The following is a 19,070-nucleotide window of genomic DNA, read 5'->3' as shown; positions in this document are numbered from 1 at the left end:
ATGTAGGGCAATGCAAACATGAAGTAACCATCTGTTTTCCTCTAAGCTTTAACGGACCTTGTATGTTATTTCCATTTTAAAGAGTTGTCTTTACAGTCCATTTGTCCTCTCCCCTTCTTTCTCTCAGCTCATCTCTGTCATGAAGAGTTAGTGCCCTTATCAGGCAAGGTTTCAAGTAATGCTTCAGTTTTATAGCCTCAGCCTTTCCATGAGCAAACATTCACAGCAACCTTTAGCCTCTCTCCTTTCCTGAGTTTTGCTGTTGCTAGTTTTTCATAAACAGAAGTGCCACCTAGTACCTCGGAGGGGCGGGCAGAGGTGAAGGCAGGGAGTGGGATAGGGAAGTGCCTGAGAGAAGGATCCTGCAGCCTGCCTTTGAATCTACGGCGTGGAGATCTCTTTCGTCCTATCCAGGAACAAAACCAATGTAGAATATCTGAAAGAAAGAGGATTGGAAGAGAAAAAGAAAAGAGAGAACACACATAATGGGTCTAAACTGAACAATAATGAAGGAACGGATGTTGGGTCTGGCCCTTTGGCCTTTGCTTTTCTCACTCCAGCTGCAGCAGCAAGTTGTTTCAAATGAGTGTAGCAACAACAATTATGTGATCAATGTGATGCTCATGAATTACTCGGACTTTCCATCAAGTACTAATAATTTGAAATTAGCTGTGAAGCAAGCCTTGGAAAGGGTACAAAATGAATTCAAGATGACAGGTAAGACAACGGGTGTTGGTTATCCCTCTCCTGCTGTGGTTTCTTGTCAGACTTTGTGCCACAGCTTTCTACTCATCTGACCTTCAGCAAACTGTTCCTCAGACAGGCTCCTTGCCTGTCCATTCACCTTATGTAGATCTTACAGTAATAATGACCTCGCGCTGTAAAACCAGAAATACTCTACAGAGGGGCAGAACCATATTTGCTTTCATGGTGTTTGGGCAGATTCTTCCTGGATGCTTTTCTGGAGATGTTCAGTTGGGATTGTGAACATGGGAATTGCTGAACTGGATCAGACAAGACCAGTGATCCATCTAGTGCAGTAACTGGGATGCCCTTGCTTCCTTTCCTGGTTGGATTAGCCTCTACTTTCTGAAAATAATTTTCCTCTTGACCCTATCTGTTGATCACATTATGACTTGAAGTATGAAGAATCTGCAGTCCATATGTTTTCCCCTCATTTAGAGTCACTGCAGATGATGCTTTTATTTATTTTGATATCTTATCTCTCCTTTCAGTATCACCAATCTACTGTCACTCTCTAGAATATCATGGGAAAAAAAGGTTCCAGAGAAATGATACCTATTCCCTTTCTGCCCTCTAGTTGAAGAAATTTTGTTCAATTTTATTGGAAAGTGGTCTCTCAGTTACTTCCTACAGAGCCTTAAAAATGTCTCTAATAATGGCCAACACTAAAAGCACTTTGTACTGAAAGTACACTCAGCAGAAGAAGTCAGCAGCCCACACTGGAGCAAATTTTACAGTCTCATTCTAAGCAGTGGGGCCTAGGTTGTAGGTGGACTTTTGGTGGGAGACATCCTAGCATAAGACTGCTCAGACCTGTATTAGAAGAAGAAGAAATATACAGTGTATTAGTGGTTGTCTGCAACTCATGATGCTGTTTACTTTTATGTTTGTGTTACAGGAGAAAATGTTACAGTCAATGCCACCTTCCATACCTTTACCTCATCACTCTATGTCTCACAAGGCTGTCGTACCAGCACCTGTGAAGGTGTGGAGCTCTTCAAGGAAATTTATGTGAGTAGCAGGCTCCTTTAAGTTGATCTCCTAAGACGACAAGACTTTTTTCTTTCTGCATGTGCACACGCATGTGCCTCTGTCTTTCCTTGTTAACTTTTGATCCTGTTGTTCAGTTCCAAACAAATTTGACAGGGAAGCGAAGTTTTGAAAGAGAAGATGTTCCTGTAGGTTTTATGTGAAGACAAGCAGGCAAACACCGGAGAGAGATTCTATGAATGCTTCCTGGAGGCTCATTAGACATTTGATGGCAGTGCCGGCCAAAGCAGCCTTCCGCTTCAGGCTCCTTTTCCTATATTTAAGTTGCCCTCTTTTTTATATCTGCACAGCTCTTTGTGCGGCCACATAGCCAAAGCAATCCATTAAAAAAACCCACAACCCAAAACGCCAATGCCCCCCCCCCCCAACAGCCCAAGCAGAGCAAAAAAGGTCCATTTCCAACTGGATCAGACCCTGATCTGGTCCACCTTCAGCTGACACAAATACACAAAGGAGAGAGCTGTGCAAGGATGGGAACATGCTGGCAGAGAGATTATTATGCTGGCACTGATACCAAAGAAATGCTTATGGAACTATGCCCAGAGGGCGAAGATGAAGTGCTCGCTTCTCACTAGAAATCACAGAAGTCACATAGCAGAAACCCTAATATGGGAAAATATGGGAAAAAGCTTCAGTTAGAATGGGTGCCTTACAAGAAGCTGTGTTTCAGTGGACTTTCTCATGTCTTATAACTGTCACCTCTGAGGGACACATTGTCAATCCAATGTGAATTCTCTAATCTACCAATGTATATGCGCATGCTAGAGTCTTTGTTAAGAAGAAGTCCCTCGTGACACACAAAGCTAGGTCAGGCCTCATTTGGTGGTCATGGAAGGATTTTTTTTCATATAAACTTATATGCACATAACTAATCATTTTTCTGATACACAGTATCTTGTAAATTCAATCCCTCTGTCTTCTGCAAATGCAAGCACTGCTGGAGTGATTTCATAGGCGCAATTGTAACAATTGCAACATTTTAATCCTAACTTGCTATCTGTCTCTTAACGAAGGTCATACTCACAGGCACTATTCTGTCCTCTGCCTTTTCTTAGCTGTGATTCCTCCCTCCTTTGCTCTAGGTTTGTTCTTTTAATCTTTCTATGGCTCCTTTGCTACCCTGTTCTTGCTTTTGCTGTGTAAATTTCATTATTCCTTCTCAAATACTAAAGTTTTCTTCATTCTCCCATCCTCTTCTCTCTGTTGGTTACCTGCGCTGTCCCCACTACTGACCCTTTCTGATCCCTTGCAGAATAGTGGCACGCTTGGCTGTGTTGTCATAGGACCCGCTTGCACTTATGCCACCTACCAAATGGTCTCGTAAGTACCACCTCTTCCCCTTAATATTGCGATGTTAAAGATATCAATTGCTGAAAACGGTTATTTTGTGTACAATAAGACAGCAGAGACTTTGGGGTTTAGGATGCATCAGACACGTCAAGGTCTATGGTCAGGGCAGTAAGACTCTTATACATAGCCACTATGTTTGGTAGGGAGAAGAAAATCCCTTTCCAAAGCCCATTGATGAAATCCCATTACTAGCAGGGAAACTTTTCTAATTGCTGACAATTAGTTGATTGATTAAGGGCTCTTCAGCAACTGCAGCAGGAAAGAGATGTTAGCTGGAGGCATGTAGACGTCGCAGTACTGCAGCAACAGGGGTCCTGCTGGGTGGGTGTTCAGTCACTGAGAGGAGCCTGAGTTACACGCGTCAAGAGAAGATCCAAAAGCCCCAACCATCTTCAGTAAAGAGTGTTTGTATAGGGAGCTGCCAGTTTCATCCTAACTCTTCTGCCTGAGGAAGCTTTCCTGAAGAATAAATCTCTCTACTGGTGTGTTACACATGAACCTGTATAATTCTATTCTATATTATATTATACATTAATATGTTCATTCTCAGATATTAGGAAAAGCTGAAAGCTGAATCTGCAGACTTCTAGTATAAATCAGTTAAAAAAACCCCCATCAGTCATGACGTACAAATCCATATTGTTACCCATGTGAATCACTTCCCTCTTTGAACTTTGGTAGCCTTTTGGATTCACTGAGAGAGACTGGGAAGATTGAGACACTTTACCTCAAGATTTATCTGCTTTTAACTATGTACTTTTCTTTGAGTGGGATGAGCAGAAGTGAATACAATGTTACGGATGAACGCAGATGGTTGATTTAGAGAAGAATCAAAAGAATAAGTCTTATGTATGTATTATGCAATATACCCCATTTTATTAATTGTGCCTCCTAACTTTATGTTTGCTTTTCTATATCTGCTGGATATGCCCAGAATGATGCCAAAGTCTTTTCCTCGGACTCTGGCACAGTTAAACCAGTAAAAAGTACGAACACCGGAAGATAATGCAAAGCAATGAAGAACACTAACAAACAGGCAGCTGGCTTTTGCCCAGGGTGCAATAACTTTGCAAATCAGAACAAGTGCTTTACTTTACAGCACTTCAAGTGTGGGGAGGCAGCTACTCTCCGGGTTTCATCTTTGGCTTGTCAAATGGACATTAAGTGACACTGAGTGTTAACTGCAAGAGCTCTATAGGCACAGCGGCTGGAAGTAACAAGCGCGGTTTAGGATTACCCCAGCTGTCTACTGTGGCCTCACCTGGAGAACTGCGTGCTGTTCTGGGACCCACCAATTCAGAAGGATGAGAAGGACCTTGAAGGTCCAGAGGAGGGCAACAAAACTGGTGACAGGGCTAGAAGGAATGTCCTGTGAGGAGCAGTTGAGGACTTTGGTCTTGTCCAGTTTGGAGAAAAGGACGCTGAGGGGCCACCTCATTGCTCTCTACAGCTTCCTGAGCAGGGGAGGTGGAGAGGGAGGTGCTGAGCTCTTCTTCTTGGGGTCCTGTGATAGGACACGTGGGAATGGCTCAAAGCTGCACCGGGGATGTTTAGACTGGATGTTAGCAAGCATTTGTTTACCAAGAGGGTGGTCAGACACTGTAACAGGCTTCCTAGAGAAGTGGTCGATGCCCCAAACTTGTCAGTGTTTAAGAGGCATTTGGACAATGCCCTTAACATACTTTAGCTTTTGTTCAGCCCTGAAGTGGTCAGGCAGTTGGGCTAGATGGTCGTTGTAGGTCCCTTCCAAGTGATATAGTCTATTCTATTCTAAGTCAGAAAAATACCCATTTCATTAGTGAAATACTCTCCCTGGCATTACTTATGACATCATCTGTGTCTGTGTCTGTTGCAACAAATATAAACCCTGTAATTTGGTAAGTGGACTTTACCTGGAAAGGTTTTTCGCAATAATGGCAACAACTCTAATGGCCATGTCTTTTGCAGGCAAAATTCCCTGTCATAAAAAAACACTTAGCATACAAGAACTAAAATATTTTTAGCCTAGTCTGATAAGACTGCAAGAAAATACTTTTATCCTTAAAATTTTATTGTCTCTGTGGATAAAAAATATCTTTGTTTTACAAATTCCCTGCCAACAGAGGGTTGCCTTAGTTTTTCTCCCTGACTGCTGCTGTTGTACAGCTCCTAAAATATGCCATAGTGAAACTAAAAGACTTTCCCTTTGAGTTGTAGGAGTAAAGCTTTTTTGATGGCAAAAAGCTGTCACCCTCCAGCACTGCCCTAATAAAGACATCAAATCTATCCCATGTTAATGGCAGCCGGGGAGCAGAATCGGGTGGGTCCTTGAGCCTTTGGACTCCTGTCAGAGCCCTTGGGCTGAAATGGTGCATGGTACCCAAAAGGCCATGGGGAATTGGGGGCAGTGAGAGAAGCTGCCTGGACCAGTTCAATGGGGCTTTTCAGTGCCAACGCTGACTTGAAATCTTCTTGTCTTCTTGAGGAACCTTCTCTTTCAGGTTCAAATTGCTGTTGAACTAACGCAGGGCACAAGAGGAGAGGGAGCTGAGGATGAAAATCACGTGGTAGCTGCCTTGGCATGACAGCAATCCATTCAGACTTGTCCTCTTGTCTCTCCCTTCAGAGTTGAAACAATACTGAGCCTGCCTCTGATCTCTGTAGGGAGTTTTGGACTGTCCTGTGACTACAAAGTAAACCTAACCCGCCTTCTGACCCCAGCCAGAAAGGTGAATGAATTCTTCTATTATTTTTGGAGAGAATCTCAGCTGCCATTCAAAACCACAACCTGGGAATCTACCTACATTTACAAGAGGAATGAAAACTCGGAGGCATGCCTCTGGTAAGATCTGGATCCACATCTGACCTGGCTGTCGATAAACCCTGTCTCCATCCCCAGACATGATTCTTACAAGCTGTCCTTTGAGCCCTGCATTTTGGGAGGTGCCTTATGGCTACCAAGGAATGAGAGAAGGAAAAGATGAATCACACCATTTAGCTGTACTGCATATCTGAATGTTTCACTCCGTCTACTTTTAATTATTCTCAAGCCTTAGCTTTTCCTGTGGACAGCATAGCCCACATGTTGTCCCTGCTGGAAATACCTGTTTACTGCATCCTCGATGTAAATAGTGTGGCATGAGAGGCTCCTCCATCGGGCTCTCCAGAGATCCCTTTTTAGGTCAGGGGTCATATCAAGCTCTTGCAATGTTTCTCCACATTAATGGCTTCAATCTTTGGGCAATATTCTTACTCCAAAACATTTCCAAAGTTCAAACTGTATCTTTCTTTGAACAACATGACTCCCAATACTTGCAGAGTTTAAGCTATGCTCTCCCCAGTTTGGAACAAAGGAGAAAGTTTTCACTTTGTGGCCTGAAACCTCAGCCTGTGCTTGATTCTCAAGAATTCTGGGTTTTCTCCTTGCCTAAAATCAAAGGCTGGTTTTAGTCAAATGAACTCTTTAATATACTGATATTAATAATTATTCTTCTATTATTGACTCATTTAATTTTCAGTTCATGTGAGTGTTTCTATGATGCTTTGAATTCCGCCCCCCCCCCCCCCCCAATTTTGGGACAAAAAATGCTGATTAATTCAAAAACATCATCTTGTTTCTCCTACTAATTTTATAAATGTAGCTCAAAGGCTGCCAAGAATTCATAGAAATAACTATAACTTTTCTTTCCAATTCATAACCTGAGGAACTTGCAGAATTTTAAGCAAAATTTATGACTGTATTAGCTTCAGAGTGATATAAGACTATACTTACAGAATATTTTGTGTACAGATTTTTTTTTTTTTTCTGAATTACTGGATCTAAAAACTGATCTCCAATTCACTGTTTTGTAGACTTTTAGGGACTTTTATTGTTTCCTCCTTCTTCTTTAGTATAGATAGCAACCTGATCCCATGATGTAATTGCTATGATTACCTTTCTTTGATGCTTTGAAACATTAATGCACCTTGCTTATCTCTTACTAAAATCCATATTTCTCCCTGTTTGCAGCTATAATTGCCAATGCACTACACAGACTTTAGCTAAATCCCTTTAATCCTGCAGGTTTCATAACTTTCAGGGAAGTCAATACATGTAAGTTATTTCCCAACTGTTTCTTTCCTTGTCTTTACTAATACTTCTATTCAGGACCTTCTTTATGACTTCAGAATTGTTTGAGCACCTTTTCTTTATTGTTGAATTAACAAAAAAAATTAAAATTAATTTTGTATCTCTGCCCATTTTTCATCCTAATATAGTTGTAAAAATGTATCTCATTCTGCTTTAATAAAAACTGTGAGCTTGAAGGCTTTTGAACTAATTTAAACATCCATTTTTGCTAAAGCACAAGTTATACTGTTATTGTTTCCCCCGTATATGTATACAAAATGTATAAAAAAGTGATAGTAATAGCAAAATCAGGTTATGTCTCAACTATGCATTCTGTTCCTGGAAAAAAATGGGAAGTAAAATATATATAGTACTTTATAGGACTGGGATCTCAGTTTTGCTAGATCAAAAGTTAAGCAGTTTGAAAACAAAGAGATTTCTTTTGGTTTTCCCTCTGCATTAACTTTATTTCAGACAGAATGTCTCTTCTCACACACAACATGTTGAAGCAAGAATGGGATTTAGGATTTGGCTAGTTTTGCTTAATCTTTTAGCTAGCTTTTGCTCACTTGGTTGTTGGGTTTTTTTTGTTTTTGTTTTTGTTTTTTTTTCCCCTGTCCTCATTTTCCCCCTTCAAGTTTTAACTGACTCAGTACAGGGTTTTTTTGTTGCTACTTTCCTTTGCTTCTCTCACAGTCAGGCTACATGTATGTTTTTTATCTCAGTTCTTTCTCAGCTCCCATTTACTCCATTGAACCTTCACATGTGTCTTCTAAGATTACCACTGATGTCTTAAAACAGCAGAGCTTCTTGGCTCTGCCTCCCAGTTAGTCTCACTTACTGTAATTTCCCCATATCTCTGATTTCTTTTCTTAATTGTTAATGTCTTATTACATCATTGTATTCTCCAAACCCATCCTTTGTTACAACAAGGCTCAAATACCTCTGGGTGACTTTCCAAACACTTTTAAGTCTTTCACACCCTGTATTGATTTTCTCTTTTCTATTGCTGCAGAAAAAAATGTTCCATGCTGCCTTACAAACGCTCTTGTGTGCTGTAACCAGTCTATCTCACTCTATTTTGGCTTATTTAGGAGAATGTAAAGAGTTAGCAATTTTCTGACAATATCTGTGCTCCCTTGTGTCAGGTACATGAATGCGCTAGATGCTGGAATCACACAGTTCTCTGAAAAACTGAAGATCAAGGAGATTTTAAGGACTCCGGAGCAGCTTAGAAAAACTGTGAAAGATCCAAACCGGAAAAGCAATGGTAAGGGAATGGGGGGAGGGGGTGGAGGGGCGGAGTGGGGGGGAACTGAGGGTGCGCTCTGCCCTGCAGGTAAGTTGCTTTCCTCAGAAAATCAGACCTACCCCTTAGTTAAATTTAGGGACAGTCTTTCCATAGAAATGGCAGAGAAATGCAGATATACCATTTCACATGGATGCAAACATAAAATGGCACAAAGTTTCTAGATTCTTCTCTCCATCTCCATAAAATATGGGGTAACATCCTGGTTCCAAAGAGCTTTTGGGGGTGAATTAACCCAATTAACAAGCTTCATTTTGTGAAAGATTCAGAAATCCAGGAATCATTACTCCTCCTAAGAAGATCCTTAGATACTACAAGAATGCTTAGCTCTCTACTATTCTTGTGTTTGCAGCCCTGGTACATATATGGGCATCATTTGTGCCATCGAGGGGCACTTCTTCTGGAAGTGATCCATCTAAACTAGAAAAATGGATGAGTAAATACCTCATCTTCTCCTAAGACTAAGCACCTGGCATCAACAGGCCAAGTGAGTGTGAGACTAATAAGGAAGCCAATGAAGCTATTACTTGAATGCCATTTAACTGAGAAATGTTCGTATTTAGTAGCCCATATTGCATCAGAACTGCTAATGCTTATTTGAGTGAGATAATGGTAGCGCTCTGGTGCAGTCAGACAGAAAATGGTGCAGCTGTTGAGGCACCTTTTACCACCGTCCCTCAAATATCCTGGTGTCACTGCAGAGAGGGTGTAGCTCTGTGCCTGGGCAGGTAATATGTGCCTTAGCCCAGCATTGCTCTAATGCCTGCTACTCAAGCATGGGGGAACAGGCAAATCTCCTTTTCTTGTCTGTACCTTTCACCAATCTGTCTCCGTTTTTGCCTAATCCGTAGTGATCATCATGTGTGGCTCTCCAGCTGACGTCAGCACAGACCTAGGGATGGCAGAAGTGGATAAGGACATTGTTATCATCCTGATAGATCTCTTCAAGTAAAGTATCATCTTTGATTTTCCTCTTTTCTCTGCAGTTTGCTGAAGGATAGAGATAATGGAAATAGTTTGAGTGGAGCTGTTTTGTTGAAGAAATGCTGTCTCACAAAACGTTTTCCATTGCCATCTTTCCTCATGTCTTGCCATTTATCTAAGCTGCTTAGTGTTTAATTTGTGGCACATCCTCTATAACATCCGCTGTAGTTCCCATAATATTTTTCTAAGGCAGTGACAGAGCAGGTAGGGTTAATGTCATCCTGTGGACTCCTCAGTGCAGGAAGCCATGAGAGAACCACAGAGTCCAAAGTCGGAATGGTCATGAGCTGTTCATATGAGATATTGTACATTTTTCACACACTCTGTCCAACCAGACAATTATGTAAGTGTGGCTTACAGTATAGTTTTCTAGGTTCTGTTTATTCCATTTTTAAATTATTTAAAAGAGTGGTACAACTGTCTCCTCCACTTTATAACTCTTCCACTTTATAACTGTCTCTTTAACATCTTTATAACTACATAAATCTAACTTTTCAGAGATGTTTCTTACTATACAACCTAAGTATTCTGTTATTCAGTTTCATCTTTGTGTTACTAATTACAAAATCTTTATAGATGAGGACTGATATGAAGTGGCCTTATCAATGGTAGCCTCAAAAGCTTTATCTGTGTACGAGGACCAAGAGCTGATCTCTGCCCCTAAGCCTAAGTGACACAGCCCAGCTCACATCTGTAAGGCTAACTGTAGATGCCCAAATTGCTTTTCTGGGTATGGCTCTGGTCACCGTAGCGAGCCACAGTCAGGGAGGAAGCTTGTTGGCCTAGACCGAAACCATGCCCGGGACTGTGCTGGCAGCTTGATGATATGGATGATGACAAGGCAAATGTATGTACCCATATCTCAATCTTACTCATTTCACTGTTGATGTAGCAAAAGAATTCATGAACTTCCAGGGCCTGTGGGACTTTCCAGCCCTCACGTTTAAAGCCGACCTTGACAGGGCAGGGCTGAGGCACTTTGGATTAATTACTTCAGTCATTTAACCTTTGGGTCCAAACTGCAGCCTGTGTTTCGAGTGTTCTGACAGGATCTTTTCTGTCCTGTACACTTTCAAGTTCACTATACTTTCCAGAAGTGCCTCTCAGAGCTTTAGACTTTCCACCACTTTATCAGGCACTAGGAATCCCCAGTTGCTTTTCCTGAGGCAACTGGCCACAATTCCTGTTTCTTTGCAAATGCATAGTGGGGACTATGTACGTGAGTGCTTTTGCTTACTGGTGTTGCATGTATAATTGTTGCCTCACAATAGGTGAGGATGACGAGGGGCTTCTCTGCTGTGATATGCATCCTTCTGATATACCCAGCTGCTTCAACCCTTTTCATATGCTGCCCTCCTTAAATTTGCTACATACCCCTGATTTTGCTGAATATCTCAAATCATGTTGTTCTTAAAACAGAAACAAAATACAGACACGTGCTAGATCCAAACTCAAGCTGTAGGAGAAGGCAGTAGGCAAGGTCCCATGCTTCTCCAGGAGTCAAGTCCCTCAGACAAAGTGATGGATTTAAATTTTCATCAGCTCTGAGCCCTGGCTCTGAGCAGCCAGGACACAAACACAGTGTTTAAGCCTCTCTCAGGGGAGGTGGGATGCTGTAGGATTATCCAGTCTGGTGGACTACAGTGAAGTTTCCTTTTCACCTGGCTAGTTCAGTCCAAGCCTGAATGAAAAGCACTTTGAAATTCTTCAGTGTGAAAAGTGCAATGTAAAAGTCAGAAGGTTCAGGGAAAGGCAGGGACAGGGTTCTGGTGTCAGGATCCCATCTGATGGCTGTGGACCAGAGCCTGTGGTCTCCAAAAGTTCTTAATACAGTACTGACTGAAAAAATAAAAGGATGATCAAACACAAATAATGAGAGAAGGCTCATGCAATTTATTTTTTATTAATCTAGCTATAGCAATGTCAGATGCTGCCACCTGACACTGATAACTATTGCTAAATTCTTCTGTAACATATGAATACAGTGGTTGCCAGTCTGTGAAGCACTTCCAGATGGCCTGTCAGGGTGGTGAAACCAAAGATACCTGAAAGCTACAATGTTTTTCTGCTTGTTTTAGCATAGTTTTCAAGTTCATACAGTTTCTTCTGATTTTCCTAGCTCACTTTTAATTAAACAGATAAATCAATAAGCTGCTCTCTGCACCTCTCAGATTGTTTCATGACCTCCTCTTAAATGCTTTTAGTGCAATTCCTGCTGTGATCAATTCTAGCAGGAAATATCAAAATTAGAGGAACACGCAAAAGTGTGCAGAAGAGGTCAGAAACATGCACCATAACATGAAGAAACTACAGATTGCAGTACTGTGGATTCCAAAAAGAGACTCAGTTTTAATAAGTATAAACTCTTGCTTGAAAAAAGAGGAAATAAACAGCACAGAAACCAAACAGTTACAATATTAACAATAATTCACTGCAACCTTTGAGTTTCAGATTGCCAGATCTCTTTGATATTACCTTTTAATGTAGTTAAGCACAGAAGCTGGCATCAGGGAATTAACAACATGAAGAGTTTTGTCCATGATGAAATTTTATTTTTAGAACTACTGTTTTAACCTGTTAAATAACAGTGCTGCTGGGGAGAGGTGAGTGATTCTGTCATGGTTACCACTGCCCCTGTTGCTGATTGTTCGTGGGGTTCTTGTGCTTTGCTTTGCAGTAACACATACTTCAGGAACAACAACTCAGCCCATTACATGCAGAATGTACTTGTCCTGACTCTACCACCGGCTAATTACAGCTTGAATACCATAAAGACTGAGGATGCCATCCTGGTAACCACACTATTTTATGTCTGATTATTGCATTCAGTTTATTCATGTTCATGTGCTGGGAAACGAAAACTAAAAATGCAGCTGTAATCATCCTCCATCATGCTTCTATTTTCTTACATTATGACAGGATGACATTTTGTCCTGCTGTAATGATGTAAAAATACAGTATCATAAGGCAAACATGCAGGATCTCATATTCCTGCTTTGTGAAGTTCAACTCAAGTTTTTAATTTGGCCTGGAAGTGTCATGTTCATGGGGCATGAGGGACACCTACAGATACATGGCCTTCTGACTCCACTTCTGAGTGACTGATAATCTTATCTGTAGCTGCATGACATCACTGAAGGAAGATCTATAGGTGTAATTGAGATGTGAGCATGGAAAGTTCAGAACTAATAATTGTTAACTGATTTTTGTGTGCAGATATGTGTAAGTGGTGGCAACCATTGCTGTTTCTGTCCAGGAGATTTCCAGTTAAACTTCAAAAACATGAACTTTTTTTTCTATAGGAAATATGTATTTTTTTTAATTTCCTGAAAAGCAGAAACTATGCAAACCCTTTATCTGCTTAGTGAAGCTGATACTCCTGCCATCTGCCCAGGAATCAGGCTCTACATGTAGAATTCCTCCCAGGATTTGTGGCTTTGAGCTCCTGCTCTCCAGCAGGCAGCCCAAAGCTTCTGGCTGGATTTATAGGGCTTCCAGATCCCCCAGCCTGGGCTCAAAGCTTTTCGGGTGCCGGCTCCATGGCAGGCTGCTGGAAATTCTGGCATAGCTCCTTGCCCCTGAGCCGTGGCCATCTGGAAGCCCAGACTCGCTGGCACCACACCGGATTATCTGCACAGAAAGTCTAATCCAAAGCCAGGGGCTTTGGGTCCCACTGAGCAGGCTTGCCCAGAACCTACAATGTAGGATTTCTCAAATCCTTTGTGCCAGGATCAGCATGCCAGAGCTTTAACTTATAAAAACTCATAAGTTTTTACCACCTCCCTGTCTTCATTCACCAAAAATATATTTTGTTTACCTTTATTTTTCCAAGCGAGAATGCTGATGTGTCATTGCCCATCTACTCACTCAGTGTTCAGCAGATTCTGGTCTTCCATGCTGGAGTTTTTGCCAAATGGAGACCACCAAAGATATTGTAGCTTTAAGGCAGAAACATGAACTCTCAAATGTTTTTATTTTTCTCCTGTTCTAGATGGAAGATGACTTTGTTGTTGGCTATTTTAATGCAGTCTTGCTGTTTGGACATATTCTGAAGAAATTTATCTTCTCCCAGAAGCCAGTGTCACCTCTCAGTTTCATCAATGAATTCCGAAATACCACTTTTGAAGGTAAAAAAAAGTACAGTCCTGTGCAGAGTTCACAAAATTGATGAGGGGAAAGAAATTTGTTCTCAAGCACTCTTAGGATAAGTCACATCTACACTAAACGGTTGGACTTGATGATCTTAGAGGTCTTTTCCAACCTTAAAGATTCTATGATTCTATGATTCTATAAACAAGTCCAAGCCCTTCAATGAGTTTTATTCCCACTCTTTTTTCTTTTTCTATCATTTTTTCCAAGGATGTTATCTTCACTATTAGCAGAAGCACTACATAGCAGTCATGCAGAATCACCTCAGTGCATGCAACCAGTGGGCTTTCGTAGGCCACGGGCTTAAAATCACATAATTCCATCATTAGGAAAAGACAGAAGCAAGACTTACACAAAGAAGTGACAACAGCAAAGTCCCAGCTGTCACTTCACATTAGAGATCTGTACCAAAATGACGATTCAAAGCTTTGTGTTTATGTCCCAACTGCTTCCAGCAAACCTATGTGTAGAAATTTCCCAGATTTTCCTAATACAGCCTCACAGGTTTTGGGCTTATCTTTGCTTTAACCATAGTATCCCAAACCTATCAAAATATAGTTTACTAATTCCTCCTGGAGACAGCATTCTTTTTTGAATATCAGTAAATGCATTTCTTCAGTTTCACTAAATTTGAAAGGTAAGTTGCACAAACTTTTTTACTTATCTGAAATAAATCTTGCATCGTAATGCTCCACATTAGTTATAAGTTCAGTTAAAAAAAAATCCTAAAAGTGAATGGTATTGAACCACCTTGATTCTTTCTTTTGTGGAAGCTGGTAGAGTATGGAGTTCATACATATTTTGATATTAAGAAGGTGGACCATGAAAAAATTGGCATAAGTTTTTGAGGTGAAAAGGGAGTCTCAAACTAAAATAATGATGATGCTGAGCTTTAGGGGAAAAAAAAAAGTCATCAGCAACAGGAGCAAAAGAGCAATCTGAAGCTGATCAAAATCACTCTGCTGAAAGAAGAAGGGAAAAAAGGAAGGTGAGACTTTCAGGAGTGGTGGGTATTGGCTAAGCTTGTGCTCTTGTTGAAATGACTGACTTCGTGAGGGAAAAGCCAAGCCACACTGAGTGACTTAAAAGTTCCACTTTAAAATCCTTGGAATGTGCTACATAGTTAATTTCTCAATCTGCACATTTACTGACATACGGAGGCAGGAGGTTAAAGGGAAAAAGACCTGATTAAAATAATATCATTAGAGCCAAGCAGGTAGCTCTTTAAAGAGCAAAGGGAATGAAAGTATCCCTGTATTTCCTTTCTTGCTGATAGATTCAAACTGCAGGTGGAAAAAGGCAATTTCCCTTCTCACTTCTAAAGTGGTTCCTTCAAGGGAGGTTACTCTGACATTCTTGGTATGCTGAAGAAACCTGACAAATATATTTTTCTATAGCTAGAGGGAGACTTTTCTATTCAGTGCAATCAATTCAACACCTTTTATTGGGTTTCGTAGAGAAAATGTGACATGCTATTAAGGGAGAAGTAGAGCCACACTAAGCTGATATGTATTCTAGCATATACATAAAGAAGAAAAATATCCTGAGCGTCAGAAATCCTTTTATTTATCCCATCCTTCCTGACACATATTTGTGTTTCTGAGAATGCAAGCCCTCTGACTAATTCCTTGTGTCTGCAGGTGTACTGGGTCCTGTGACCTTAGATGAATTTGGAGACATTGATACCAATTTGACCCTGCTGTATACATCTTCAAATCATGTATGTATGTCCAGGAAGCAACTGTTTGACCTTATATATGAAAGGAAAAGCAAAATGCCCTGTACTATTGCATAAGAATGATGAAAATAACTACAGCAGAAGTGGTGGCGTGCCAAGGCGTGCTGTGCATGCCAGGAGGGGGTCATGAGAGGCGTACTGGAGACTGAAAGGATTGATGTCATCTGGTGATTCAGTAAGTGCAGCTGGTATTTTGTGGGATTGATACATTTCTTTTCCAAGAGAGGAGAGGAATGAAGAAGAATATGGCAGCCAAACATATAGGTAAGCTGAGGAATGCACCACTGTAGCAGAAAGAGCAAGAATTACTTTGAGTTTGGGCAATACATTTATTAAGGGTAGTTTGAAGCAAGGGTCAAAAGAGGGAGAGCACAGCTGCTGACTGGATTTCTTCCCTCCTATACCCACAGTTCCACACTCTTCTGTATTTCAACACTCAAAAGAACAAGACACACATGACGACTACCAGTCCGGATTTTGTCTGGAAGAACCACAAGCTGCCCAGTGATACTCCAGGCACTGGTGAGACACCCATTAACCTACCTCTTCTTCAAAGATAAGTCACACAGTCCTAAGTTCCACCTGCTGTGCAATCCAGCACGCTACCTTCACACTGCTCCCAGCCAGTGGTGCCAGGAGCTGGGGGCAGAACAGCATCTTTCCTTCCCCTGCCCCAGCCCCCCATGGTCCCCCAATTCTAAACCTGCATTTCTGTTTAGGCGATACTAAGTCTTTCATAGACTCCACACTGTGGCAGTGATCGTGGGGAATACCATGGTGTGTTTTGGAAGAGGTCACCCCTGAACTTTATGTTTACGTTCTCTAGAAGATGGTGGTAGTGTGAATTGTTTGAAAGACTGTTCAGGAAAGGCAGCAGAGACAAAAGTTATGATGGGTTATCTGACTCTGCCTTTCTGTATTGCTGATGCAGCATGGTAGCTTCTGCTTGTCTGTTTATCCTTGTTGTAGGGAGCTGAGGAGAAGACACAGCACTGTGCAGATTAAGGGTGTTTTTGCTGGAGGGGTTTCTTAGACAAGCTGGTTCCTTGCAGATAGACAATAGGAAACTAGGTTATTGCTCTATCTCCGGCCAAACTTGAAATCTGAAATCCCAGACATCACCACCTCCTTTTCTTTTGAGTTTTTGGTGACTCCTGAATAGAATAGTTGAATCTCCTTGTAATTCAGCATAGCAGAGTACAGCCTTGTCAGTTGGAGCAGATTTGGATTGTTTCCCCATGTTGACTGCTGCCACATGGTGATTGGCAATGGAAAGATATATTCTTCAGGGTACAATAGGCAGGATAAAAAATACTGCAGTGGCAGTGGTTGCAAGGGTTAGTGCACAGTGTATTAGTTTTCACCTGAGTCATTCCCATCAGTGAGTGGTCCAAAGGTGCCGCTGTTAAAGGTCTCTGCTAAAGGCTCTGCCTCCATTAGTTTACTGTATTGCTTACCTCCACTGGGGAATATTACCATGTAAACCAATAACTGGAGGAACAAACACCTTCTGATAACTAAAAGTCCATTCACAGTAAGATGGTACATCGGTTCAAACACTTTTATTGCTCAGTAAAGGAAATCAGATGTCTCCAAATTAGGGCTTGCTGCTTGGCCCCAGTCTTCTCAGTGTTGCTCCAGTCCCATTCTTACTCATCCCTTTGTCCTCACAACATGCCATGTTGTTAGAGGATCTCTGTATCTTTAAAATATTCCCCTGACTACATCCTTGTTTGAAGCTGCTGTACAAGGGCAAAAGAAAAATATTTGAGAATTGCAGAAAGCCAGTGTTAAACTAGTAGCTTAACATTCAGCGCTTAACAAAGGCCTGACTTTGTGGCCAAGCTATACTAAATCAAAGTAAAACCATCTTCCACAGGCACTTGATGATTTTGTTTTCACATTTTTTAAAAATAAACCTTCCTTCGGTGTGATTCTAAACAAATATATTCCCCCAAAGGGCAATTTTTTACAGCCAAAATTTAAGTAAATTTAAGTACGGCCAAAGCCAGTCAAAACTTTCCAACCAGAAAAATGTTTCTTCCTCCAGGGAGGTGCACAAACACAGCAACCAGAGCACTGCTCCTTCTTTAGCTGTAATTGAGAACAGCTGACCCAGTTCTGCTACCCTCCTTCCTCCTGGAAACCCGTAAAAAAAAAAGGGGTCTTCATCCACATTTTGCTATTATGCAGAGCTTCATCCACATTTTGCCATTATTCGGAAAGTTTGAACCCTCACTCTAAACATGGATAAGGTCAGCCTTCAATACGCAAACGTTTCTGGTTCCAGAGGACCTGGAAACAGTTAATTTGTGATGCAGTCTCCCTTTGCGTGTTGTAATACAGAGAGCCAGGAGGTGGTAGCAGAGCCTCAGGAACGGCAAACCGCGGCCCCCACAGCCTTTCCATAGGCAACTGCAGCCTGCGGATTGTTAAGGTGCAAACCACTATTCACAAAGCTTAAGTTTTAGAAAATTCGTGGGAAATGGCTTTGCACATTATTATGTATATGTCGGTTTATAGTGGTATCTTGATATGCTTCCTTGGGGGAGGGAAACGGTAGTACTGACAGTTTTCAATCGAGAGCATCAGACTAATATTAAGTTACTAGGACGCCCCGAGACCAACGCTGGGATGAACACACAGAAAGAAGGTGGGGAGACATGATACACAGAACAAAAAAATCAAAGCCAGAAAGCTGGGTCCAAAATCCAGAGTTCCTAAACTGAATTCAATGTCAGATGCAGACACTTACATTGGTATGTTCAAAATCCCTGCCCAGCCGGTGTTTGATTCTGGAGGCAGCTAGTGTGTCTTTTGTTGCTTTTTACTTATTTATTAATTTTTACACTTTACCATTTTCCTGTGTGCCTTTATTTCTGTTTCTGGGCACACAGAGAAGTGCATTAGCCTCAGTAAGGCTAAGTAACCAACATGGAAATCTGTGAAACTAGATTCTCCTCTGCCTTCTTTGTCTAAGACACTTGCTCAATAGAGTAGGCACACTCCAGGTGTGTGGCTACCAGACAAAGCTCTGCACTAATGGCTTGTCGCTCTTTGAAGAGTTGGTAGCTGCAACTTTCCTTCACAGTACCCCTGAGCTCCAAGAACTGCCCAAGACAGGCTTCAGTTCGCTTTTCCACTTTAAGACAATCAAAATTATAACCTTAAATAATCAGTTCCCAGCCTCACCTGTTCTGCCTGCCTGCTGAAGACTAAGACCCTTGTGCGTTCTATGATTTTGGGTCTAAGTCCTCATATGCCTGAAGAGCCTGAATTTCAAATCATTTGGCACCTTGCAGCTTCCAAGGACATGAAGCTGGCAGCTTTGTGCTGCACCAGATGAATTTCCCTCTATAACATATGAATTTCATCTTGAAGAGTAGAGTCCCCTCAGTACCACTTGTCATCCCAACACAGTGTCTACTGACATATTTGGAAATGAGTCCACAGTCTCCAAAGCTCTGTCTGCATCAACTACAGAATCACTTTACACAACTGGGCCAATAAGGGGAGAATGCAGGTGTGACATGTTGACAAGTTTTTGTATGTTAAAAGCTGTACCATGATTTTCATCTTGACCTCTTCCTGGATAACAAGTTCTTGTGAGAAATGCCGTTCAAATCCACAAGTGGCTGTACTCCATATCAGCCGAAATT

General features: G+C 41.4%; 1 protein-coding gene across 1 annotated transcript in view; it reads left to right on the top strand.

Moving 5' to 3' along the window:
- The first annotated feature begins 710 nt into the window (after window positions 1–710).
- Window positions 711–19,070, top strand: part of GUCY2C (guanylate cyclase 2C) — a 44,523-nt gene continuing 26,163 nt past the window's right edge. Inside the window, exons 1-10 of the mRNA XM_010305051.2 lie at window positions 711–717; window positions 1,643–1,755; window positions 3,047–3,114; window positions 5,750–5,965; window positions 8,380–8,501; window positions 9,392–9,488; window positions 12,202–12,316; window positions 13,516–13,651; window positions 15,314–15,393; window positions 15,822–15,933. Coding sequence (XP_010303353.2) covers window positions 711–717; window positions 1,643–1,755; window positions 3,047–3,114; window positions 5,750–5,965; window positions 8,380–8,501; window positions 9,392–9,488; window positions 12,202–12,316; window positions 13,516–13,651; window positions 15,314–15,393; window positions 15,822–15,933 — 1,066 coding nt within the window. The remainder of the gene's footprint in view (window positions 718–1,642; window positions 1,756–3,046; window positions 3,115–5,749; window positions 5,966–8,379; window positions 8,502–9,391; window positions 9,489–12,201; window positions 12,317–13,515; window positions 13,652–15,313; window positions 15,394–15,821; window positions 15,934–19,070) is intronic.

Source organism: Balearica regulorum, chromosome 1 (genome assembly GCF_011004875.1).
Source record: "Balearica regulorum gibbericeps isolate bBalReg1 chromosome 1, bBalReg1.pri, whole genome shotgun sequence".
Taxonomy (NCBI): domain Eukaryota; kingdom Metazoa; phylum Chordata; class Aves; order Gruiformes; family Gruidae; genus Balearica; species Balearica regulorum.
Note: the sequence above shows the minus strand (reverse complement) of the source record. Positions and strands in the feature narration are given on the sequence as shown.